This window comes from Felis catus, chromosome D4 (assembly GCF_018350175.1).
Source record: "Felis catus isolate Fca126 chromosome D4, F.catus_Fca126_mat1.0, whole genome shotgun sequence".
Taxonomy (NCBI): domain Eukaryota; kingdom Metazoa; phylum Chordata; class Mammalia; order Carnivora; family Felidae; genus Felis; species Felis catus.
In genome coordinates, this window is record NC_058380.1 from 7,450,447 (window position 1) to 7,477,761 (window position 27,315).

Consider the following 27,315-nt stretch of genomic DNA (forward strand, 5'->3'; position numbering starts at 1 on the left):
TGGGAATGCTTCTCTCCTTTCCCTCAGTTCTTTGCAACAGGTTGCTGTACCACAGCTGTAGTGTAGTAAATGGGTTCGTTCTGGAAAGAGAGATGCTCTGTTGAGTATCTTGTTTTGGTTAATTTTTGGCGGGGGGAGGGGGGAGGGGCAGAAAAACAATCTCCGTAGAAAGCCAGTGCAGGTACATAAGAATGAGCCAGGCTTTTCTGATAGATACCCTGTCTGCATCAGGAAATCAAGTGAGTGATACAGCTAACCTCTTCGTGACGAATTCACGTCCAAGGGTTGGACATTTCCTTTCAACGCTTTTTAAGGCAGTGGTGTCCCAGTAAAGTGAAACGAATTTTCAAGTGGCCAGACTACGTTACAAGCCATTTTGAGATGCAGGTAAAGACTGTGACCCGTGGGGCATGTTTCGTAAAGGGTAAGAAGAACAGGAGACAGGTTGTGGCCAAAGTGGACTCTCCTAAATGCAGAAAATCTGCTCTTGGTCCCAGGGCTGCTCTCATTAAGTACAGGGACTCGCGGAAAACCCCAGACTAGCAAGCGTCGTTAAACCCTGCATGGCCCAAGTGCATAATTCCAAATAGGGCTCGATTTTTCAGGCTGTCATTCCCTTATGTATCATAGCTGTCTTTTGTATATTTTCATTTCCTGGGTTGATTTGATGTTGTCACTGAGCGCTGATGGAGTGAGTTGCTATCTCTTCAAGAAATCTTTAGAATTCCTGATCATCAGTGAAATGTTGTGAAATTAGTATTGGGTCCCCTGGATGACCGTTTGACTCTGAGGATTCACTTCTTTTCCCCCCAAATGAAGCACGGGTTTCTGTTTTACTTAGCCAAATAGAATATGCTCAAAGGGTGGAACTCTGTTTAGACTCGTATCCCCTGCAATGTCTATCTGTAGTGTGCTGTGCACAGTAAGTGCTTAATAAATACTTGCTTATTTGGTTTGCCATGAAATGGCATCAGTAATTATTCCCAGGTCTCTAAATTTTTCCCCTGACATTAAAAAAGATATTTAAAAACAAAGCAAGGGCTATTTATTATCATTAAAGTATTAAGATTATTTATAACAATAGATCTTTTGTTTTGTGATTCCAGTGAGCATTAGCCGCTATTGTTCTTCTTGGTAAAATGTTATTTACCTGGAACTAAAAGCCTGGGGTTTTATCTTAGCCAAAGAATGTGTGTTTAGCCGAGAATGTAATTAGGGGAAATACTTAAGGGATTGTCAATGCAGTGTTCTTTTAGCTCTTAAGCAATCCATATCCTGCTAAAATGTTTGTCTTTTCCCCCCCCTTTCTGGCTGCTGTTCCAGGTCCCTTACTTCTCGTGAGTCTTTGGCGTCCACGACTTTGAGTCTGACGGAAAGTCAGTCGGCCTTGAGCGTGAAACAAGAGTGGTCTCATGGCTACAGGGCTGTCCCGTCGCTGCCCTCCAGCCACGGCTCCCAGAATGGCATCGATCTAGGGGACCTCCTTAGCCTTCCTCCGGGGACAGCCATGTCCAGCAATAATGTCTCTAACTCACTGCCGTCCTACCTTTTCGGCGTGGACAACAGCCACTCTCCTTACCCGAGCCCCCGGCACTCGTCGGCCAGGTCCCACTCGGCCCGCTCCAAGAAGAGAGCGCTGTCCTTGTCCCCGCTGTCCGATGGCATTGGGATAGACTTCAATACCATCATCCGCACCTCGCCCACGTCGCTGGTGGCCTACATCAACGGGTCGAGGGCTTCCCCGGCCAACGTGTCCCCGCAGCCCGAGGTCTACGGGCACTTCCTCGGCGTGCGCGGAAGCTGCATCCCCTCGCCGTGCTCGGGGCCCAGCGGCCAGAAGGGCGTGCGGGGGGTGTGCGGGGGCGGGGGCCCTGTGCCCCCGGCCTACGGCGAGGACGGCGCGCTGGAGTACGAGCGCATGCAGCAGCTGGAGCACGGGGGCCCGCAGCCCGGCCTGGTCGCCAACACGGTGGTGCAGCACGGCCTGCCCGACCCCGACGGCCAGCCGGCCGGCCTGCTCAAGACCGAGCGCCTGGACAACTTCCCGGGGGGCGCCCTGGACCTGCCCCCCGCGGCCCCGCTGCCCCCGCTGCCGACGGCCCCCCAGGGCCCCCCGCCCCCCTACCACGCCCACCCACACCTGCACCACCCGGAGCTGGGCCCCCGCGCCCCGCCGCTGGCCCTGCCGCGGGCCGCGCTGGACGAGGACGGCGACGTGGAAGACGCGGGGGGCAAACACTGCTGTCGCTGGATCGACTGCAGCGCCCTGTACGAGCAGCAGGAGGAACTTGTGCGCCACATCGAGAAGGTTCACATCGACCAGCGCAAAGGGGAAGACTTCACTTGCTTCTGGGCCGGCTGTCCTCGCAGGTACAAGCCGTTCAACGCCCGGTACAAACTGCTGATCCACATGCGAGTCCACTCCGGGGAGAAGCCCAACAAGTGCACGGTGAGTCTCCTCAGGGTCGCAGGGGGTCGCTGCAGGTGCACGCGGGTCTTTCCGAACTTGGCCGCCAGTCGGGGCACCTCCTCGGCGTTTACGGAATTTGGATACGTGCGGGCCTAGGGATCCATGAAAGGTGACTTCCCTTCAGCCCCGGGACAGGAAAGGTTGTTTTAAATTATTAGCGGCGGTGGTCTCTCTCCACTTCGCGATGCTCTTCTGCAGACGTAACGTGATCCCAAAACGTCAGGGGGAGGTGGATATCGGCCGCGCTGTCCAGAATCTTGGAAAATCCCTGCCTCCCAGGCACCAGCTTGAAGTTGCTGAAATGTGCAGGGCAGAGAAACACACACTGCCTACCAGCGAGCCTCAGCTTTTTTTCCAAAGCAAATAGTCAGTGATTCTTTCCTCCCCTCCAATAACTTGGGCGAGCACTGGGGTTGGAGGAGGGTGTAGTTCTGATATTTGGAAAGGAACTCACACTTAGCGACTTGGCTAGTAAAAATGTTGCCGCATACACCCACACCGCTGCACTCCGGGCTTGTGAGACTAGTTAATGATTTATAGCCGGCATAACAACACCCAGGGGATCCCACAGAAGCAGGATCTCACAGGATCTTGCTGGATTTTAAGGAGAGACAATTTTGTGGGGAAGTACAAGAAGAAGGAAGCAAGAGGGGACTTTGGTGTGGAAGGGAGCGGGCGTAGCGTGTCTTTCTCCCCTGCCTCCCCTTTTCGCGACATCGATCCTGGAACTGTGTCTGTTTCTTGGCAAAACTTACTATTTTTGAATAATAGGACCCTTAAGTGATTTCACAATCATTTCACACCTAGCAGAAGCCCTGAGGGTTTACAAGCAGGACATCACCCTTGGGATCATAGGGCAGCTTTACACAATCTCAGACAGCTCGCTTAACTCTTTGAAGGAGAAGAACATGTGTTTTATATTAGCTTAGATGGACAGGGCTATTTCTTTCGGAGTTAAAATCCGAGAATTGTAGGTGCTCCCCGGATACTGGATATGCCGCCGCTCACCGAATGCGTGAAATGTGTAAATCATCTCGGAAAGGAACTGATTCAGACCCTGGCCGGAGTCGCTCCTCGCTATAGTAGGTCTTGGTGAGAAAGAACCTGGGCCATGTTTGTGTTTGATTGTAAATTGGTCCCGCTGTCCGATTTTTGTAAAAGCAAACCAAACGGGTGATAGCTGTAATGCAGGTATTAGAAGCACCTTTTTACTATCCCGTAGGTATTTCTGAAAGAGTTTTGAGAATTTCTGGTGCAACGAAATTGCATTTCTTGCCGTTACCTTCTGCCCCATGTTGCGATTTTTCTTGAGGAAAACCAGAAGCTGATACGTTGTGAGAATGCCAGGTTATATGAGTGAAAAGAATAATTACATTTCAGGCAGCAAAACCTTGCTCTGTCAGTAGGGTTCTGCATTAAAAATGCCAGAAAGAGACAAGCAATTGAAGGCAATTCCATTTACTCCGTTTGGAACACACGGGCCTGTTGCAGGCAGGAAAGACATTCGGTCTCTGAAGGAAAACAGTCCAACCTTTTAGTTCTGACTAATCCTGGCTGAAAATAGTTTGCTGGATTTGGCTTTGCTGAAATAAACATAAAGGCTTGAATTATCCAAAAAATATTTTTTGCGTTGCAAAATTAATTTTTGTGCAGTCGGGTTTCCCCATTTTCCCACTGTTCCCAGACTTTGCAGCAGCGTATAACTTTATAAAGTTGACTTTTGCTGAAGTGCACGATGACTATTAAAAATAGAAATACTTCGGTGAAAGAATAAGCTGAGAAGTGAGCATTTGCAGACCTCTGGATAGCTTTTCATTGTATTTTTCGGGATGGGTACGGGAGATGAATTCTTTTCTTCCCTAGTCTGCGTACTTCCTTCCCACTTCTGGATGGAACCAAAAAATTCAGATTGCCGGATTTGACGCTGGCCTATCAAATCTAGACCCACAGCGCATTAAGTCACACATGCTACAGTGCAAATGTATTTCTACAAAACAGGCTTTCTTTGGAGCCGACTAATGCTGCAATTCTAGTCTTGGGACTGTATGTTTTTCGCAGGAAGGTATGCGTTTTCACATAAAACGTACACAGTGTGAGCACCGTGTCTTTCACAACTATTATGTCGCCGTATGTCATCTGCTTGATTTGTAGGGTTCTAGCTGAGGGGCAGCAAATACCTTTGCTGTGGAGCTCGGTGGTCCACTCGGGCTGTGGCCACGGGGAGAAGACGCCATACTTAACGTGGATACTCATCTGAAAGGATGCATTTTCTGCCTTTTGCAAAACCAGTCTCTACACTCTTGGAATCCAGACACAAAGAATTGTTAACACTGAAATATTTCATCTCCCACTGCTTTGAAATCTGATGGTAGTTGATTCAAAGCTCCAGATGGTTGCCAAGTCAAATGACCACATTCATCTCTTAGAGACATGAAGTGATCTTTGGGTTTTTGTGGCCGTGTCACATGCCACAAAGGCTAGGAGCAGCTTAAATTATAGGCCCCGGTTCACTTTTGTTTCACGTATGTTTAACTGCTCTTAATTTTCTCTGAACCATAGTTAGAGTTAGTCATCGTTTTCACTCCCTTAGCTTCTTGACCCAAGAAAGATGTGATGACCCAATTGTGTTTGGTGACCATGGCTACAAGCAGCACACTGTGCTTCTGGAAGTCATGGTGGCAGAAGGGTGTGTGACGGGGCTATTCAGCGACAGCGTGCTTACGGTAAGAGACTAGCGCCGGTGTTCTCTCTGGATGCCACATTCCAGCTCACGCATGGGGAGAACGTGCTCTCAGAATCTCTGACTGTAACTCGTCTGTCTCACCCAGAACTCTGGGATCCGGATCACTCTGGATTTGAGGTGGCAGAACGGGGGGAGGATTGCTCATTTATTATTTGGTTAACTTACTGGAAGAAGAGAACGGTTTCTTTTCTCTTTCCCGCCCAAACAACTCCACCCTTCTCTACATCTCATTCTTCTTCTTCTGTGGAAAGCCAGACCGGCTGCTCTCTTTCCAGGCCTGGCCCCGATGACAGAGATATTCCCAGCCAGTGGCAAGGGCCTGGAGAAGGGAAGTCCTCGGCGGGCAGTCAGACAGACAGACAGACCCCCCATTAAATCAGAAACCGGGATATGGCAACGTCATATTAAAAATACCTGAGTCCGCTCACTGCCATCTACTAACTGAAGCCGTTTCTAGATGCTGAATCATTCTGTTTCGACCTTCCGGACGGTAGACCAATCCCAACACTGAGGAATCTCAGATTTCACCAAAACTTTTGAGCATTCCCAGGTACGACTGTGCTGAAGTCTTTTATGTTTTTCTGAGATGAGAAGGGTTCGCTCGCTCAAGTCAGAACAAGGCACGGAGCCTCAGAATTTCCAACTTTCTCAAACCCCTGTTTCACGGTCCTAAAAAGGCAACATAAAGTATCATCCCAAATTATTGATAGACATTAACCATCTCTAACAGCAGCCATCGCAATGGTTCCAATAGAGCGCCCACCGAGAATGTCTCGACCACAGGTCTTTTAGCCACGAAGTTGAAGAATGTGTTAACGCCCGGGTAGCGTTCCCAGGAAGGTGTATTCTGAATGAGATCAGGCACACTCTGTCTGCCAGTACTTCTCGTGAGAAAGCCTATCTGATGGGAGCAGAGCGAGCAGGGGCAAAAGGGGGACAGTGAGCCGCTCTGTTGCCAGCATCAGAAACACTGATGGCTGGCCTTGGCATACAACAGCAAGCGGTTGTGCTGGGAGGTTAGGGAGTGTTAAGAAGGGAATTAGGGGGAATGTGGGTCGCCACTTAATTTTGCTTATTTTTCCTGGATGAATTTTGTCCAATGGCAAAAAGGAATTTTGCAAGACTTTGACCCACCCACAGATTTTCACGAAAATGTCACTGACCAAAGACAGCTTTGAATTTTGTATGAATTGACTCATTTCTCCACAGGCATTTTGCCTGGCAAAGTCCGGACTGTTTGCTTTGGCTAGAATATTGGGCAGTTTGCTTTTTAAGTAACATTGGATTATGGAATACAAGAAAATAAATACAGAGCCGGGGCCATGTCCCCATTCCTCTTTAATGGCCTGATTTATGGGTTCATGGGCCAGGATTAGCCATGTAAGACATTTCTTGAGGAAAAGTAAATTCACTGTAAACTTTGGAGGAAGCTTTTTCAATCACATCCTTTCTTTTGTTATTTTGATAAGGCTTGGCACTGATGCGGTGGCCACAGTTAAATGAGCAGAAGAGACCGTAGGAAACTATAACTATTCGTGACCACTTTATAACCTTCAATTGGGAAAGCAATTGGGGAATATCTAGTAAAGGTAAAAGTGAGCATATCCAGATGCGCCTGGGTGGCTGAGTCGGTTGAGCATCCGACTCTGATTTTGGCTCAGGTCATGACACCAGTGTCGTGGGATTGAGCCTTGCATTGGGTTCCTGCTAAGCCAGAACCTGCTTACGAGTTCGTTCTCTCTCTCTCTCTCTCTCTCTCTCTCTCTCTCTCTTCCTCCCTCCCTCTCTCTCTCTCTCTCTCCCCCCCCCCTTCCCCCCACCTCACCCTCTCCCTCTGACACTCTCCCCTGCTTTCTCATGCTCTTTCTCTTTCTGAAATTAAAAAAAAAAATTAAAGGTTAAAAAACGTGAGCATATCCAACAAAACCATGTCTATATGTCTACCCTAGAGAAACTCTTGCATATGGTGACAGGGCCATATACAAAAAGATGTTTATTGTACTTCTGTTTCTTTAAAAGAGAAAAGGTAAATGATCTGTCCATAGATGAAATAAATCAATAAACTGTGATTTATTCTTAATGAAATAATAGAAAGGAGTTTAAAATTAACAAACTGCGTATAAATCTCTATAGATGAATAGGTAGATGGATGGATAGGATAGATGGATGGATAGATAGATATCAGTGTGGATACATCTCAGAAAACAATGTTGCATGAAAAAACTAAATGCATAAAAGGGTATATGCAGTGTAATACAATTTGTGTAGATTTAGACACACACTAATCAGTGTTATATAGTTGTTGCAGACATATAATTACTTGGTTAAACAATAAAATGGACTGGGCAGGACGATCAGTAACCTTAGAATAGTGGATACTTCTAGAGAGGAAAGAAGTAAGAAGAAATGGGATAGGTATGTCGCCCCATCTGTTTTCCAAGAGTGAGAGAATGGAAACAAATATTAAGTTCTTTTTAGCTTGGGTGGTAGTAATATAGGTGTCATAGGTATCTTAAAATATTTTCTGTGCTATGCTGTTTGAAATATTTCATAACTGTAAGTATGAATTATCTACAAATAAAAGAAAGTCAATAATGAGTCTAACACTCCACCTCCCTTCCATACATATCATTTTTTTTTTTCAGATGACGAGAACAGAGCTGGAGAAATTAACGTGATTTTTCTTAGAGTACTAAGTTGTTTGCCTCTTGCCTACTTAGCACCTGCAAGCAGGTGGATCTTAACCTTGGCTGACATTAGAATTGCCTGAAAGGCTTTGTAAAGGACCCAGACCTGGGTCCCACCCCAGAGCCTGTGATGTCATTGGTCCCGGGGGCTACTTCCCAGGTGATTCTAAAGTGGAGCCAAGGGTGGGCACCGGTGCTCTGAAAGCTTCCGCGTTCTGACATTGAACTCTAAGGAAATGAAGGCCGGCTCTGTCATTTCAGTTAAGGTGTGGGGAGGCAGTGTTTTGTAGCGACCACATCTTCATTATCTCCACCGTCCTGACAGTGATTAGGGTGATTTCTTGTTCCCTTGGAATAACATTCGGAGACAAGAAATACGATGATAACCGAGGGGCTCTGGTAGTGGCAGAAGGCTTTCAGCCGAGCATCCCTTTCGTGTCAGGGTACTCTTCCTTTGCAATTAATAGTCAGGCGAAGGTTGGGATGAGACTGTGCTGAGCGATGTATGTCATCGCCCCTTCCTGCCCCCCTGAGTTAAAAGTGCAACAGACGAATTTGCCACCTTGTTCCCATTTTTAAAGGTAAGGTAATGCAGCCTTTCTGCTTTTAATATAAAATGGTCTTCAAAACACTTTTGCTACCAGGGATGTTTCTGAAGAGTTGGTAAATTACCAAAATATTGAATTTTCCCTTTTATCAAATCTGCCTGATGTGATTAAATAAATAAAATTAACATTAATATCCTCTTTGTCTCTGGAGGCTGAAACACCACCAGCGAAACATCTGGTAAAGATCAGAGAGAGTGTGGTTTCCAAGTTCTATCCCACGAGGCATCAGTCTGTCAAATAGTTAATGCGAGCTCTGTGATTAAAAAAAAGAAAAAAGAAATTCTAAGTCGCAAGATTTTTTTTTTTCCCCATTGATTTTACCTAAGAAAGAGATACTGGCATATTTACATGTTCAACATACTGTAGACATATATATGTTACCATAAATTACAACCCCCTTGGTGCAGGTAAACGTAAAACCACAGAAATTCTCATCAGATGGGGCATCGACCACAGTCTATAAGGCGTCTGTCAAATTGAATTTCACATCCCAAAACACAGTTTAGAAGCCTTCCATTTGGTAGTGGTTTAATTTTATTTCCCTTTAGAAGGCATTTAATCCATTTTACCTGGAGAGCTGGCCTTTCATGAACTCTGTCCTGAAAATAAATTCGTAGCAGATTTGGGCAAACGTTTCAAAGCGAATCGTGGTTTCTGTTTCTTTGCCCTGCAATTCTAGGATTAATGAAAGACGATAGATAATGAGAGGAATCCTAAGAGGTTAAATATTTGGAGGCTTTATCCTCATAAAACAAAATCATTAACTACATGACGGTTGATGTTCCTTTTAGTTCATATTTGCTTTGTGGTTTTTCTCTGATTTCATGCCCCGAAATTATGTTTTTAAAATTAGAAAGAATTATGTAAATCTTTGCATGAACGATCTGATTAGGGGAATGTATTTCAAACCTTTTGACGTTCGCTCCTATATGGATTCTAAAGTGTGTGTTTCTTAGTTCCTTCAGACTGCACCAGTGTAAAATTAGTTTGGCAATTTATTAGAAATGTCTTCTGTGACCTTTGGAATATGTCTTGATCACCTTTGGTCGCGCTGACATCTCGGAGTCCAGACAGAATCTGAGTGTGTAGAGTGAAAGACCAAACACGTTTATTTTTCCAAAAAAAAAAAAAAAAAAAAAAAAAGAGGTAGTCTGATTCTCTTTGATCTTTCCAGAAGTGTTTTCTTCAAGCTCCGGGGAGAAGGATGTGGAAAAGAGATGTTTTATTTTTCTTTCCGTGCAGATTTATTAATTTCTACTATAATTACCAGGTAGGGCGTCTAGACTATCAATAGGACAATGGACTACCAATAGGACAATGAACGTTCCAACGCCAGGCAGTGGATGTGTGGCTGGCGAGCACAGTACCTGGCTGGGTGGGCTGGATGCCCCGTCGGCTCAAACTATGGGCAGCCTCGTCCAGAGGGGAGATGGGTTGGTTTAATAGGTCTCATCGCTCATAGAGGAAGTTGGCGTAGATAGGAATTTGGTGAGAAAACAGAATGAAACCTGGGTGTGCTTACGTTGTGGCGTAGTAGCTACTTTTATTTTCTTGGGCCATAGACACTGGGCTTGAGAAGGGAGAATGACTAACCCTTTTGAGGGAGAATTTTGAAGAATTAAGACACAGTTAGTTTGAAAAGTTGTTGAGAAATTGTAAAATAAGATGACCTGGCTCTGGGTAGGCAGGGGCAGTTGCATGAGTAATGATACCAGGCTCCAAACTTAGGGTGACCGTAGAATTCATTTATTATTCAAATAGGGACGCTTTTGAGAGTGGAAGGGGTTCTGTGTCGCTAGAATATCAGTATATTACAAGGCTTGTCCTGGGAAAACCAACATGTAGAGCTGTCCTCCCCAAATAGAATATGCACTGATGTATCCGGTCAATCAGTGTGTGTCCATTCATTTATTTGGTCACTTTGTACAAGCCATGTGTCATGCCCTGTCCTGGAAGCTGGGAGTTACAGAAATAAATGAGATATTTCCTTGAGGAGCTTATAGTCTTCTAGGGGTGATAACTGTGTAAATAGTTATTTACACAGTAGTGAAACAAGGCTTTGATAGAGATCCATGCAAATTGTTTTCATGTCGAAACAGGGGAAGAAGCTTCCAACTATTTATAGAGTCTGGGCAGGCTTCTTGGAGAAGGTAACTGCATCTTGAAAGAAGACAGCAAGCAGTTCTTGCCGAGAAAGGGAAGGAGGCCATTCAAGGGAAGGGCCCCAATATGTGCTAATAACACAGTGGTGTGAAAGAGCTCAGGAAAAGAAACAATTCCCAAGTACTTTGGTCCAGGAGTAGGTAGGAGAAGGAAAGGAGGCCGGAAATTTACCTTGGACCAATAATAAAGGATCTGTAAGTACCAAATAGGGATAATGTTTTGAAAATTAGAAAGAATTACACACTTAGTTAATAGTATTGCAAATCCAGTTAATACAAAAAAACAAAACAAACAAAACTTAGGAGGCAGCATCAGCGAGGTAGCAAGTCCTGTACTTTGATGCTTGTGAAATGAAACTGCCTCCCCCAAACCATCTCGTTGTCTCTTAAAGTTTCTAGTTTAAAACTTCATTAGAATGTATCTCTTGGCCACTATCACATGAAGCAGAAAGTTTTCTTAGGCCAAGTGATCAGCCAGGGAAACACGTAAGTGAAGACAAGCATGAAAGCATTTTCTGTGATGGACTTTAAAGAAAAAAAAAAAAAAACTGTATCTGGGAGAGACCAGAGACCAGAGCTATTTGATCAGTTATGTAGAATGATTAAGACGTGGACAGAGGCCGCATACATTATCCTGTGTATGAGTAACCTTCTGTTAGTTAAATGTTTCCTTTTTATAATCTGTAAAGAGAGTGAAGTGGTGTTCAACAAAGCTTTGGACGGGTGCTCCTTATGCTGAGTCTGTCAACCCTTTCAAGACTTTCCTCCCACTGCTAAGATTTACTTTGGAATTGTTTTCTGCTCAGACTGATTCACTTTGGAATTGTTTTCTGCTCAGACTGAATCAATGCAGAACAGAGCTCCACGTGTGGAGATGGTTAGAGGGGTACAAATTAAATCAGTTCTCAAAATGGTGCCCATCCCCAGTGATTCTGGCTCAACACTGTAGGGCCTCGTGCCTCTAGAGAGGGGGGGGCAGTGGAAGGAGAGATGGGCCTTTTGTTTCTTGAGCTGCCTGCTCTAGCAGTTGCCTGGGGATCGCGCCTCGCCAGGTCGGGCCGTTTGCCTGTGTGACCAGCACAGTGCAGAGCCAACCACAGGGGGCGCAGGTGTTCAGAGGGTTCCAGATAGAGCATCTGATTAGTCTTGCTCTTAAAACTTAGGAGGCGGCGTCTCAGGCTTCTCTCTTCCAGAATGATTTCTGTGTTTTAGAATGTTTATTTGAAAGTCCTTTAAATTGGCCTGGATATCAGGCCTGGTAATCCTATCCTTTGATGAGAAACATGGCTACTTCTGAACTCTTTCTCTTCTACTGTTCCTTTCTTCCATTCCCTGTCACAGTTTCTGGAGTGAAAAGATCAAATGGTGCTTTGTTAGCCAAGAGAATAGACTTGGGGGTGGGCGTGAGCAGTTTTAATGAAGGGAAAATGGGGGTCCCCACCTTCAGCAAAAGTGGAAATTTATCTTCTGTTGCGTTTGTGGGGACTCCTACTATTTCCCCTTCCCTGCGAATTTCCATGTTGCGTCAGGGCCCCTTGATTTGCATCGTATTTTTCTTTCTACCTTTTCAAGCTTTGCTTTGGGGAAAGAACTTCAGCAAAGATAAAATTCATACATATAGATGGTGAATGGCTGAGAAAAGATGCAGGGCTGGTTCTCCCAGGGGTGGGTTAGCCAGTTTTCACTAGGAAGGAAGTAAACCTCTCCCTTGGAGAGAAACTCCTTCAGGGACATGTGTTGGAGAGGCAAATAACCATGCTACAAACTCTGAGTTACTAGATTACTTTAATCCTCGCTGTAGCCCTCAGAGTGAGGTAATTCATGGAGTTTGAGATTTATACTCTGTTCTTTCTACTATAAACTCCAAGGTCATTATTCACCTTTGAGTCCTGCCCACAGTGCCCAGCTCAGTGATTAGATTAACATATAGTAGACCTCAAATATATATGCATACATACTTGTTTATCTACCTGTATATATGTGTGTGTGTGTGGATCAGTATATGTGCATATACAGATACATATATCTGTATATCCCTATGCTTGGAGTTAGGTGATGGATACATGGAGGTCCGTTATTCTATTGTTACTGCTTGTATGATGATTTGAAATTTTTCATAATAAAAAGCTAAAAAATTCTTTGGGTGAGCTTCTAGGAAACAGAAGGATAGTTTGTTCTCTCTCAAATCTTAGAAAATGATGCCATGTGCCCCCCTCCCCCATGGGTAACCTGTGTTCTCCTGATCTGAAAACAAATTAATTTCTGTCATTGCTCCTGCAGGGCTCTGAAGTCATCCTGCCTGAGAACGAGATGAGACATAACTCTTAGGCAATAACATGACATTCGAAAAGGCAATTGCTAACAAGGAAGTATCATTATTATAATATATTAAGATAACTTCTGTAACAGGCAGCCCCAAGTCTCAGTGACTTGGTATGATGAAGGTTTATTTCTTACTCATGTTCTAATACAGCTTGTGATCCTACAGTGACTCAGGATCCTTCCATCGAATGGCACTCTGGGTCCAGTGTGAAAGACGGGATGTTGAGAAACAGAAATTAGGAGCCGGGTCTGAAAGTGACACGCTTTACTTTTTTCTGCATCCCATTGGCCAGAAATCAGTCACTTGACCCCAGCTAAATGTAAGGGAGGCTGGAGAGGATGGTCTTTCTGTGTGCGTAGGAGGAGGTTGAACACACCCCTGACTTCTCCTGGTTCTCTGTATCCCCTTGAAAAGAAGATGCATTCTAGTTTTGATCTTTGAGCTTTCCGTGAGTGGCGACCCCACGTGGTCAAAGTGGTCTCGTGAAAGACCATTTCTTCTTTCTTACCAGCGCTGGCTCCTATGACTTGCTTTTCAACTCAGTGGATCTTTTTCAGCCCAACCATTTTTTTTTTATTTACTCTCCAAGGATTCCATCACCATACAGTCACCACTGCTGGGAAAACTCTTGTTATCTCAAGTGAATTACTCAGTTTTTTCCCACCTTGTCCAAATTACATGTTCTTGGTGCATAATTCCCTACTGCTCATCATCTGTCTAAGTCATGACGATGCCTGATGTCTTCATGTCCCACAGGCACTCACCCTTGAGGGAGATCTGCTCATTATCAAGGGCAAGGTCATGAGTGAATCACTGAGAGATCCACCACTGTGAACAGAAATTTGGTGTGAAGGGCTATTTTACTAAGACCCTGAAACACAATATTCCCCATCTGTTCATAAAGCAGCTTATTTGATCCACACAGTGTGGTCATAAATGCTCTTCTAGTCTCCGAGTGCTTGCCTTTGGTCATGGACTGGCACACACTCAAGGAAAAAATGACAATGTGCCTCTATGGACACTTTTGGTCCATTTCCATAAATATATTCAAACAAAATGAAATTGCCTGGCTCTTTACACTCTGTCCTTTGGTGTGTTTAAGCTTGCAGAATTACCCCCAAGGATGACAAATTGTAAACATCATGCAGTGCCACAGCCCAGGTTCAAGGCCTGTCTCAGCGTTCTGCCGACATTCACCCTTCCTAGAAACGTTTCAAGTGTTTTAGGAAAATGAAGCTAGGTAAACAAGCTTATCAGGAGCGACAATAAAAAAAAAAAAAATCATCGATTCTAATTAGGAGGCGTCGCCGATACAGAAACAAAGCTGCTTTTGTGTAGTGGAAAGTCTACCTGTTCTCTGAAACACAGGGAGTGCTTTCCAGTGGCTTTAGATAATCAGGCTGGCGAAGTTTCAGGGCCCTGACCTTTTGGCCCATCTCAAGTGATTCAGCTGCACTTGTCGAAACTTGTCGAAGGCGTTGGTGGGAGCTGTGTGGGGTGTTGTTATAGAGCTGTGACCGTGAGGCAGGTACTGTTGTTTTGTTCTCCTGCGAGCCCCAAGCTGCATCATAAATGGACGTGGGGCGTGTCTGGGTTCTTGGCACGGGGCTGGAGTTTATTGTCACCATCTCTGGTTGTCCCTGTGGAGCAGGTGTGTCCCTCCTCAAGCCCAGCGCATGCAGCCACCCCTGGGGAAGACTCTGGCAGCTTGAGTTGTGTCTGGCTCACCCTGAGCCTGCCCCGCTGTGGGCCCCGGGAAGGCCAGCTTTGACCGTAACCCTGGTTCTTTGCCGTGTCCGGGAAACGGGGCCTTCACGCCGGCACCAGCCAAGGAAGGAGCTGGATGATCTGAGCAAATGATGGAGAAATCATGCTCACTGCTTTATTCCGTCGAGATAGTGAATCAAAACCAAAAGCCGTGTCACTGTCACTTTTCTTGGATTCAGAATTTCGGGGGAGAAATGAATTTCGCTAGACCACGGGGTCAGGAACACAGACCCTGGTAAATCAATGGACATTTCATTTAAAATTAAAGAGTGTCTATTGACCATTTGCAGTGTCAGTGATTTATTTTCAGGGAGGAGTTTCATAAAAGGCATTTTTAGTTGCCTGATAGTACGTTTCCTCCAAAGATTGGCTGGCTAATTACCATTGGCGAGTAATAGGGGCTGACAAAAAAAAAAAAAAAAAAGGAAGAAAGAAAGGAAAAGAAGCCCATTGTGTTCCAAAGGATTGATGCTTCCAGTTGTCTTGACAAGCTCCTGCTACACTTGTCAAACAGCTGTGCCTGGGAATGAAATTCTGAAGCTGGATTCTCACTTGGCCAAGATTAGAACAGGCTTAATTGAAGGGGGTGGGGGTGGGGGAGGGGAGCAGTATAAATCTCTAAGTACAGAATTCGTGTATTTCTAAAATATGTTGTGCTGACCATCTCTAAAATGCTTGATTTTGTTTTCTCATTTTTTACTCACATACGTATATAATATGCTGAATCTCGATTCTGTGACAAGGGTCCAATAAAAACACTGCGTTCGTACGGAAAAATTATTATAATAAGGTTATTTTATAAGTGTCCCTTAAAGATCTTTTAGACAAATTTAAATATTTAGTTTACATTTACATTTTAGGGCAGGGTCATTCATCTGCTTAGAGGTGTGTGTCTTCTCTGCGGTCCCTGAAAGTGAGCAACTATTTCATGCCGATGTCACATTTAGGCCCCGGGGATACCGCAGTGAACAGATCAACCCCAAGTTCCCTGTCCCCTTGGGGCTTAGGCTCTAGAGGGGGAGGTAATATGTCATGCAGATATCTGGGGGAAGAAAGTTTCGGGCAGAGACAACAGGAAGTCCAAAGGCCATGAGGCAGGAGTGTTAGCCTGACAAATTCTGGAAACATCAAGGAGCCCAGGGTGACTGGAGAGAAGTGAGCAAGTTGGAGACAGAAGACGAGGTGAGGGAAAAAAATGGGGGCTAAGTTGTTTAGGGCCTTGTTTCGAGCAGAAGGGGGAGACAATCGGATTTGTGTTTTAATACAGTTATTGGGTGCCACATGGAGAGTGTATTGAAGTGGAACAAGAGGCAGGGACAGGAAGACCAGACTTCCAGGAGTAGGGTCATTGCAGTCGCCCTCTCTCTGGTCTTCCTGCTTATGTCCAGAGGTGGAAGTTGGGATAAGCGGTGGCTTTCTGGCTATGTAGAAACAAGCTGGACGTGGCAGGATTTCCCGATGGGTTGGAAATGGAGTGTGGGAGACGGAAGGGTCAGGGAGGACCCCAGGGTTTGGCTTGCACATCTGGGAGGGTGGGAGTTACCTTGAACTGAGATGGGGGTTGTTACCTTGAACTGAGATGGGGGAGGTTTGGGGAGGAAGCAGAGGGTTCAGTTTCAGAGTTGGTTTTAAGGAACCTGTGATGAGCCCCCGTGGCGGGTCTGGAGGTAAGAAAAGCAGAGTCTGGCATGATCACGGGGTCACCTGTGTGCTGACAGTATTTGAGGCTTTGAGATGAGCTGACCAGAGACGAGGCGAAGTGAGAAGCAGAGACGTGAAGACATTGATGTCTGTATGTCTGGGCTCCCCAAGGGCCGGGTGAAAGGAAAGGGGAACCCTTCTCTACCAGATAGATACCTTGTGTCCCCTTTCCCCGGCTTTGTTATGTTGCCCTGACCACCTCCCATCTGCCTGTAAGCATCTCAAGGGGCCATTGAAGAGAAAAAGACAGGATCGGAGAGTCTGCTTCAGACGGGCCTGCCTTTGGCACTCCTGTGTCTTGTCTCCAGCCTGGAAGAGAGGCAGACAGAAGACAAGGTGGAATGTTCCAAGAGAATCTACAGATTTCTACCATCATGGTTTTATGCTTTTGAATCGAGGGAATGTTAGCGGCAGGATCTGTATATTTTCGCTCGTATAGAACTTAACAGTATGTGAGCAGACACTGAAAAATAACATTAAGTCAGTGCTGCCGTTGGGATGGCATTGAGGGGACAGGAGTTGAGGAACAGACTGGGTGACTTGTTGGTCAGTGTGTGTTGAGGGGACACAGAAAGCAGCGGGTAGTATTTTTTTTCTACCATTCCAACAGCGAGATGCTGAGGTTCTGTCTCTTAACAAATTAATTTCTCGGTGAATTTGATGGTGTCTTGTGTTCCCAAGTGCATCTTCTCACGTGCTTGGCTGACTTCTGCTTCGAGAGCCTGCTCTAAGAAGGTCTTTATAAATAAGTGCCGAGAAGGAGCAGTAGGAAAGACTACTGGCTGGGGTCTCTCAGGGGTTTCACTCTAGTTCACATCCGAAATGTATGCGTTGTGTGAAAGGCTCAGGGACTCTGTTCTGGGCCAGGGAAGCCCTTTGAGTCTGCGAAAATAATTTTAATTTTAAGATCATACGATTACATTTCTCTTTACTACAGAAACTGCTTAACGGGAAACCTTTTCTGTACCGTGGGTTGGGTTTGTTTACTGTGAATTAGGATAAGTAGGGAACAAAACCTTACGTTTCAGCTTTTGGAAAATTTTATGACGTTCATGTCGATGGCAGTAAAACTTCACTGGCTCCAAAGGGATGCCTCTTCTGGTTTACTGAAGTGTTATGTCACGCTATATCCAGGGAAGGGGCTTTTTTTTTTTTTCTCTTTACATTTAATTTTCCCTTCTGTCGCCTCCTGTCTCCCATCTTCCTGGCACCTACTCATTTCCTTTGTTTTTTCTCTCTGTGCTGAGCTACTGAGGGCAACTGCAGAGAGAAAATGGAGATTATAACCGTGCTTAAAAGCTCTGTGTGTGCACGTTTCCATCCAATGACTGTGAAAGAAAGCATATTCAGTGCTTTACTATTTAAGTCTGTATTTGATGGAGTTTCTGCCTGTCCCAGGGGCTGTCTTACGTCGTCTAGCAAGGTGTGCTGTCCTACTCATTAGGGCAGGGCTTCACAGCCTTGCACGGTCGACATTGGGAACGGGGAGTTATTTGTGGTGGAGGGACTGTCTTGGGCTCTACTGGATGTTTAGCTGCACCCCTGGCCTCTACCCACTAGATGCCAGTAGCACCCCCTCTACTCCCAATGGTGACAGAAATGTCTCCAGACATTGCTGTATATCTCCCGGGAGGGCAAAATTGTCCCTGGTTGGGAACCACTGAGTTAGGGGAACCTGAATTTATCAGCCTTATTTATACGGGCACAGGGCTGTTATTTTGAGAATACGGCCAGTGCCCGAAACACAAACACTTGGGTTAAAAAAAGCCTCAAAAACAACAGCAACAAAAACCTCATGTCACTTGGCATTGCCGAGTGAGAGCTTGTAGGAGCCTCTTCCTTCCTTCCCTGGCCTCTCCGAGGACGCTGGCCATGGCCTGGACACCGTGTGATGCCTAGTTGATAAAGAAGCAATCCTTTATGTGTCCAAAATTGTAGTAGAAGGGGCTGTAAATTTTTCCAAGTACCTAGTTGTTACTGGGATTTCCTTTTCTTAAAGAAATAGTAATGTAAATGGAGGGTTAGTTCCTTGTCCTAGAAGAATGGTTGTACCTAGAATCTATCGTGTTCTGATGGGGAAGCATCTAACGGAGATAGAGTGGGATCTTCTAAAGCAGAAATTGAGCCTGAGGTGAGAATAATCCCTACCTATGTTTAACTTCTCACCAGTTTCAGCGCTCATGATGAAACCATGGTGTACTGAAAATATATGGAAATTTAGAGGTCTAAATTTGCACTTTCCCAGGATCTGCCCTTGAATGTTCTGCCTCTTGATTTTGGAAGTGAAACTCCTTTCACTCTTCCATTTAGAATAAGTCCCAGAAAGGGTGCACTTTTGGTACCCAAGATGGCACTAGATATAATGACTCATTAGCAGGAAAGGGAGTTCTCTTCCTCTCGTGACCTGACTTTGATAAGAAGAGCCACAAGAAGCTTGAGATTTGTAGATCTTTGTCAAGGCAGCAGTGCTTGTATGATTAAACTTCTTTTGCCATCAGCTCTAATTAGTAGCAGTTTCAACAGCTTTCTGGATCTTCACCGGGAAGGCAGTAGGTATAGACATCACTTGTTGAGCCAACCTGTTCTACCCAGGAGACTTTTTGAGTCAAGAGTTGGTTTGGAGATATTTTATATGGAATGACTTGTGGCAGTGATAATAGACAATGACAAATGAAAGCAACCTCATATGGTTTCTGCAGAATAATAATAAAAAAAAACCCCACTATGTTCATGACAGAATAAAATTAAGTAGGAACAGCTGTATTTGAATATTTACTTTTGGACCCTGAGAGAAAAAGAGTTTTCATTGTTTGAGACAGACTGTAAGGAGGCTGAACTCCACCGGAGATAATAACATCTTCCATTTGTTAGGTTGAGTTTACAAAGCACTGTCCCATGCATAATCTCATTGGAGTCTCACAGTAATCCTCTGAGGTAGAAAAGGTAGTTATGGTTTTCATTCCTATTTAAAAGCTCACATGACTTGATCTCAGGTTATACAGCCAGTAAGTACTGGATTGCAATCCAGGACCCAAGTCCATTGGACTCCTAGACCAGAGCTTTTTTCCATACCCCCCCCCCCCCCAGCCTTCCATGAGGTTACTGTGAGTTATGTCTACTCCACTCCATACTCTGCTATTTCCTAGGGCCCCCAATCCTAGTTCCTCTTCATTAGGACCGCCATATTGCACACCTCAGGGGGCACCATTCCTTTTGCATGCCCTGTGGTCTTGTACAACTAGAGGCCCTGGAGGAGCACCAGCCACCTGGGCCGTATAGAATTCCATAGAATTCCATCCATTGGGCAATTTCTGTTCGTGTGAGTTAAAGCTGTACAGTGATCCCCTGGATGAGTAAATGGCTGTCTATGCATGGAAGCTTTACAAGACTCAGTGTCCCAAACCCTCCCCCAATATTATACCATTTAAACACCATATAACTCTAAGTCCACTTGTGAAAATGACCACTGAAATCCTGCTAAATTAAAATAAAAAGACACCATTGATTTTATTCCTCTGGTTAAAATCAACTAATTATACCCAGAAACCTTATTTCATTTAAGATGATGTAATTTTGTCTTCTGATTTATTTTATTCTGGAAAAAGCCCATTTCACTTAATACAACATGATTCTGTATCATACTCTTACTCGTGTTATCAAGAGCTATTGGAAGTAAGCTTTTAAGAAAATTACTTGTTTTTCTTAATTAGTCAGCTGTCTTTTACCCGGTTCTGTTGTAGACGTCCTTTTAAGAAGATATATACTAAAATACCGTCTCACATTTTCCAGAAGCTATCTGCCCTCATCTCATGAGTGATCTATTTTGCGGGACCAGGATACGTGTGAGAAGATGAATTTGTGACCAGGAGAGTGTGTGGGGTAACAGGTCAGACCTGGCAGGGAGGGAGGCCAGTTCAGACGGGGGAGAAAGGACCTTCCAGTGTAAACCTCCTAGGCTTGCACTGCCTCACTTGTTCCAGTTTCTCTGTTAAGAGCTCCGATTCCTGGTACTAATATACAACACAGAGAAAACTAAGTCAGCGTTGGAATGCCACAGTCTTTCCCCTTAATACTAGTTCATACCTTTTCAAATCATTCTTCTGCACTCTGTGCCGTTTTATTGTGGCAACATTCAGTAGAGAAGGCGGAACGGGAAGTCCTACTGTTTCCACTTCACAGGCTAGGAAACTGAGGCTCAGTGAAGTTACGTGAGAGAATTACCCAAGGTGATCAGTTACACAACAGCCTTCCTTATATTGGAAGGTGAGGGAGGAACTGGAGGGTAAAAACACATCTCAAGCAATTTAAGCTCTTTGTGGGCTGAGGTCAGGTGAAATAAAATGCAAACAGCATTTTAAAATGCAAAGTCACGTGTTTCTGGTTGTGCTTAATATGTAATTTGATGTGCCCTGCAGAACAGAAACAGAGAAATTAGGGTTGGAGGGAGTGTAGAGAGTCAGGCCTCCTCTCGGAGCAGGACTTTGTTCTGGGTTGAGTCGTGTCCCACCCCCAAAAAAGATACGCTGCCATCATTATCCCCAGTGGTCAGAATGTGACCTTGTTTGGAAGTAAGCCCTTTTCTGGAGGCCATCAAGTTCAAATGAGGTCATTAGGGTGGGCCCTCACTCAGTGTGACTGGTGTCCTCGTGAAAAGGGAAAAGTCAGACACAAAGAGAGACATGCGTGCAAGGAAGAAGATACGAAGAGAGGGACACGGAGAAGACCCTGGGAAGACAGAGGCAGAGACCAGGTGATGCGTCTAGAAGCCACGGAGGGCCAGCACACCTCCAGAGGCCAGGAGAGAGCACAGAGCTGGCCGCCCCAACCCTGCTCACACCCTGATTTTGGACTTTGAGCCTCCAGGGCTGGAGGACGTTGAGTTCCTGTTATTTTAAGCCGCCCCTTTGTGGTACTTTGTCACAACATCCTAATACAGACTGTGCCCCACGTCTGTCCTCGGCCACTGCCCGGGTGCACAGCTGGTGGTTTTCCTCCTTGCTGGCAGGACTGTAGCAGGCCGCTCAGCGGGGTCCTGGACTTGATCTCGAAGCACTGGGCAGCCACATTATGGAAGAGGAGAAGGAACTGATCACACTTGTGTTATAAATTCTCACTTTTGCCGCCACGTGGAGGATGGCTTTAGGAAGCACGCTGGGAGCAAGACTATGGACCAGTAAGGAGAGTTTTATACTGATCCACTTTTATACTGGAGGGACAGTGAGGGCACAACCTAAGGTGAGGAGGCATTGAACTCATCCTTCATTCCTGAGGTTTCTAGAATGTTCATCTCAGCCTCTCAGCCTGTGGGCCGGAGCTGGGTAGAGCAGATGTCTCCCGGGGGCACATCCTGGCCTGTCATGCATCAGGGCCCCAAACATACTTGGGCTGTGTATCTTCTGAGCCCATCTCTTGGGAGTTTGGGGATGATCCCACTCTGCCCTGGACACAGGCATCCCTCACTTTGAGCTCGGCAAGCACGTCCGTATCCTGTCTCCCAGCGGTACGTGAGAGCTAACTTGGGAAGACGAGTGAGGGAGCCCCTAAGGGAAATTGAATCCTGAGTTTATCTGTACTTGAATCAAGATCCCTGTAATTCTCTGTCTCAACTTTGATCATGGTCTTTTCCTAGAAGGGGAAAGTAAAAAGGTGAAGTGCGATGTTACAGGAGGGGATGAGACAGAATGTTTCAATAGGTCAGAAATTAGATGAAGTTTAGAGCCATCCTGGTAGTTTTAAGGCACAGTCGTACTGTGTAGAGTTGGAAGAGAGAAATGCCACAGAGACCTCAGTACATATCCAATTAATCTCTCAGGGTAATTTGCTTACTGGCTTCTGCCGCCAAACCTATGAGTTGCTTTCTTCAGGCGTGAGGGTTAGTTGATGAAGCGATTTGTTCTGTTTCTGTTACACAGCGTATCGATCTTGCTGGTGGAAAATGTTAACGGTGTCCCCCGTATAGCATTCAACTTCCGCTCCCCTATTCGTTATTCCCATCCCCCACCAGTAACTCGGGTATCACAGAGGGACACCTCACTGGGGATATTCCAAGGTCAGCGAACGGCAAGTCTCTGTCTGTTGCTGCAGGATTTTAAAAGGCAGTCATTATTCACACTTGCAAGAGGGAATTAGCACGTAAGAAAGTTTTACCAAGTCTTGTAAATGGATCTGTTCCTTAGTTTCAGTGAGAAACCAATTCCTAGAGACAGAGATTTGGTTTTTTTATTTCCGTATCTCTCAACCACACCAGCCCTTCCTTCTTTAATCATCCAGTGTCCTGCTGTGGCAGAGAATCCGTGGGCTTCTCAGTGTGATACTGAGACCCTGTTTTTAAAAAGTTATGAACTTTTCCTTATATACGTGAAGCTGTAAGGATAACACAGCAAACGTCCAAAGAGGGCACTGGATCAGAGCAGGGCCCAGACATGACCCACCAGTCAGCGGACACTTAATTGTTCAGAACGTCACTTTTCTGTGGTTGCTGTTTGTGTGTTTGTTGTGTTTCGTTCCGTTTGCCTTAACTGAGTGGCAGGCCTTCCTGCTGCTTTTGAGGATGTTGCAAATCCAGCACCACTGGGTTCTTGGGACATGGTCCCAATAAACTGTCCAAGCTGATGAGAATCAGGACGTAATGAAGAGACTCTTTACTGACATCGGGCAAAGTGCTTCACATACTACAACCACAGAACGTCACATTTCCCTGGTCGTCTTTCTTCGGAAATAATTTATCCTGGCAAAACATTTGCTCCGTGAGAGCAACATTTGCCGGTAGAGTCTTGGACATCTCGCTCTGGATTGTCCACTTAACTTCTGAAGTGTTCAGTCCGAAGTTCCAGAAGAGGGAGGGGCTGGAAGTGGTCATAGCAGATGCTACCTCTTCCAGCTCCCTTCTCACTGAAGGCCACCCAGATGACCTCTAAGAGCAAGTGACGGAAGCACCAAGTGGGTCCACCCTTCTGCCCGCAGGTGAGCCCGGAAGCCCAGGAGTTCACGGAGGCTCGTGTCTCGCCCTCTTCCCCCTTATGGGGTTGAAGTCGTGTTAGTGGTATAGGTCTTCACTCAAGCAGAGGTCCACTCGCATCTTTTTCCTCTCAACCCTGGAAGAATCTTTTCCTTTCGTCTCATCATTTACAGTAGAGGCAGCCTTGGTTCCAAGTGGCCCTAGACGGCAGGAGATTATAAGAGCGGATGCTCCCGCCCCCACAGATTGGAGATGGGCCGCTCTCCAGACCTGTGGATCCCTCTGGGAAGAAAGATTTCTGCAAGTAGACCCCTTCCTTTGGAGCAATGAGTGACTTCTTTCTAGCTTCTTCCATCCTTTGTTTCCTTTCCTTGGTCGGTTTATAAGCCGCCTTACCCTCACGGCATCTCTGCCTCTTCCCTCCCCCTCCCTCCAGCCTTGTTTAGAAGGCCGGGTCATAGCTTTGAAAATGTCGAGAAACTCAGGGAGAGAGTGATCCCCACTGCCAGTACCCTCAGCTGAAGGATACGCCCCTGCAATTGTATTGTTATTTTTTACAGTGAACAACAATGCTAGAAATTCTCTGATTTGTTTCTGATTTAGTGTTTTTCTTTTCTTAAAGAGCCCCCCTCTCACTCCCCACCCACCCTAATTGTCTAAGCTTCAGGCCCCACAAAACCTGGATGTGACTCCCGCTGAGCCATAAGGTGAGCTGTGAGTGCCCATTCTTTTCTAAACAAATTTTGTTTTTCTCTGGAGTTCATAATTACCTTTTTTATTTTTATTTATTTATTTATTTTTTTAAATTTTTTTTTTCAACATTTATTTTTGGGACAGAGAGAGACAGAGCATGAACGGGGGAGGGGCAGAGAGAGAGGGAGACACAGAATCGGAAACAGGCTCCAGGCTCTGAGCCATCAGCCCAGAGCCTGACGCGGGCCTCGAACTCCCGGACCGCAAGATCGTGACCTGGCTGAAGTCGGACGCTTAACCGACTGTGCCACCCAGGCGCCCCTCACCTTTTTTTTTTTTTTAAATAAAAAAGTCAACTTTATTTTTTAGAGCAATTTTAGGTCCACAAAAAAATTGAAGGGAATGTACAAAGTTCTTATATACTCCCTGCCTCTGGCATTAATCAACTTTCTGCGCCAGAGTGGTATAATTGTTAGAATAGATGAACCGACATGGACACATTGTAATCTCCCTAAATTCATAGTTTACATCATGGTTCACTCTTGGTGTTATGCGTGCTGTGGATTTCAATAAATGTAAAGTGACACGTATCCATCAGTATAGTATCATCCAAATTGTTTCACTGCCCTAAACAGCCTGTGCTCTATTCGTCTCTCCCTCCTCCAAACCCCTGGCAAGTGCTGATCTTATTGTCTCCATAGTATCACCTTTTCCACAGTGTCATAGAGTTGGAACCATACAGAATACAGCCTTTTCACACTGGCTTCTTTCACTTAGTAATCCGCATTTAAGATCCCTCTATGATAGCTTATTACCCTTCCCTCCCTCCCTCCCTCCCTTCCTTCCTTCCTTCCTTCCTTCCTTCCTTCCTTCCTTCCTTCCTTCCTCTCCTTTTCCTTTTCTTTGAAGATTTTATTTTTTTGAAATATTTTTTTAAATTTAGTTTTGAGAGGGAGACAGACCGAGCATGAGCAGAGGAGGGGCAGAGGGAGAGGGAGGCACAGAATCCGAAGCAGGCTCCAGGCTCTGAGCTGTCAGCACAGATCCTGACATGGGGCTCGAACTCAAGAACCCCGAGGTCATGACCTGAACTGAAGTCGGACGCTCAACCGACTGAGCCACCCAGGTGCCCCTCTTTGAAGATTTTAGAAACAATATGGTTCTTAAGCCAGTGGAAGCATGAGAGGGAGGGGTGGGATGTAGGGAGGTCAGAATTAACACTTCGAATTAACACAACTAAACTTATATTCATGCTAGGTTGGACTTCGTGTCTCAGTATCTACACTTCTGCCTTATTCCAGTGGCGATGATTTTAACCCCTGCGTTGTTCCCACAGGGGCAAGTACCCTTTGTAGCCAGATACCCTTGGGTATAAGTCTCAGTTATGCCACAGGCCAGCAGCATGCCTCATTGTATTCCTCCATAAAATGAGGACAGTCTTGGGAGAACCAAAAGACATAATGCATGTAAGGCCCTCAGCACTTCATATAGGCTCTATGAACAACAGATTGTTTCCACCTGAGTCATGTTAGAATTTTTCCACAGCCCACAGCAAGGCATTTTTTCCCCTCAACTTTCGCCAATTTATAATATCTAGGCAATATTTTCCTTAAAAAAAAAAAAACAAACCCTTTTTGACCACCTTCACCTGTTTCTTCCGCCCCTGCCTCCAGCCTCTGGCAACCACCGGTCTGCTCTCTGTATCCATGAGGTTATTATTTATTGTTGTTGTTGTTTAAGATTCTACACATGAGCGATCATACAGTATTGTTTTTCTGTGTCTCAGTTCACCTAACATAATGCTGTCAAGGACCATCCATGTTGTAAATGACAAGATTTCATTCTTTTTTATGAAAAAATAATATTCCAGTGTGTGTGTGTGTGATGATTTGTTTATCCATTCATCTGTCCATGGACACTTAGGTTATTTCCGTATCGTGGTTATTATAAATAAAGTCGCAGTGAGCATGGGGGGGGGGGTGCATATATTTTCTTTGAGTTAGTGTTTTTGTTTTCTTCAGATAAATACCCAGAAGTGGAATTACTGGATTGTATGATAATTCTATTTTTAATTTTTTGAGGAGCTTCCATACTGTTCTCTACAGTCGCCTCACCAGTGACAGTCCCACCAGCAGTGCGCGAGGGTTTGCTTTTCTCCACGTCCTTCCCAAGATTTGGCATTTCTTTTTTTTTTTTTTTTTTAATTTTTTTTTCAACGTTTATTTATTTTTGGGACAGAGAGAGACAGAGCATGAACGGGGGAGGGGCAGAGAGAGAGGGAGACACAGAATCGGAAACAGGCTCCAGGCTCTGAGCCATCAACCCAGAGCCTGATGCGGGGCTCGAACTCACGGACCGTGAGATCGTGACCTGGTTGAAGTCGGACGCTTAACCGACTGCGCCACCCAGGCGCCCCAAGATTTGGCATTTCTTGTCATTTTGAGACTAGCCATTCTGACAGGTGTGAGGTGGTACCTCATTGTGGATTCGATGTGCGTTTCCCTGGGGGTGGGTGATGCTGAGCGTCTTTCACGTGTCTCGTGGCCATTTGTGTGTCTTCTTTGGAAACCACCCTTTTTTAAACTGCCCTTTTTAAAATTGGATTGGTATGGGGGGTTTTTGGGGGTTGAGTAGTATGCATTCTTCATATATTTTGGATATTAATTCCGTATTGGATACATCATTTGCAAGTATTTTCTTCCATTCAGTAAATTGCTTTTTTACTTTGTTGATGGTTTCCTTTGCTGTGCAGAAGGTTTTTGTTGTTGATGTTGTTGTTTTGTTTTTTGGTTTGATGTAGTCCCACTTGTTTATTTTTGCTTTTATTGCTTTCACTTTTGATGTCAGATTGAGAAAAAACTCATCTCCAAGACCTGTGTCAGGGAGCTTATTGCCTACGTTTTCTTCCAGGAGTGTTACGATTCCAGGTTTTATGTTCATCTTTAATTTTTAGTTTAGTCCTTCAGCCACTAGATGGATTTAACTACATTAAGTAAGGGCTGCACCCCCTTACCCCTAACCTTGCTTTTTAAAAATTATAAATGGTGACCAAGTTAAAGAAAGGACCATTGAGAACTTAGAGTTCTGGAGTTATTAATAGGATGAATGTGTGTTACTTTTTTTTTTTTTTTTTGGTATGAGTTAACAATACAAATGACCTTTTACTTGGAACTATTCCTGGACTAGGTGTAGGAGTGATTCAG

The 27,315-nt window shown here is 45.2% G+C and overlaps 1 protein-coding gene across 8 annotated transcripts in view; it reads left to right on the top strand.

Annotated features, from left to right (window-relative positions):
• Nucleotides 1-27,315, top strand: part of GLIS3 (GLIS family zinc finger 3) — a 547,835-nt gene that overhangs the window by 252,610 nt on the left and 267,910 nt on the right. For all 8 annotated transcript variants that reach the window (XM_045043118.1, XM_045043119.1, XM_045043115.1 and 5 more), the window contains one exon: nucleotides 1,324-2,449. In XM_045043118.1, the coding sequence (XP_044899053.1) occupies nucleotides 1,324-2,449 (1,126 nt within the window). The remainder of the gene's footprint in view (nucleotides 1-1,323; nucleotides 2,450-27,315) is intronic.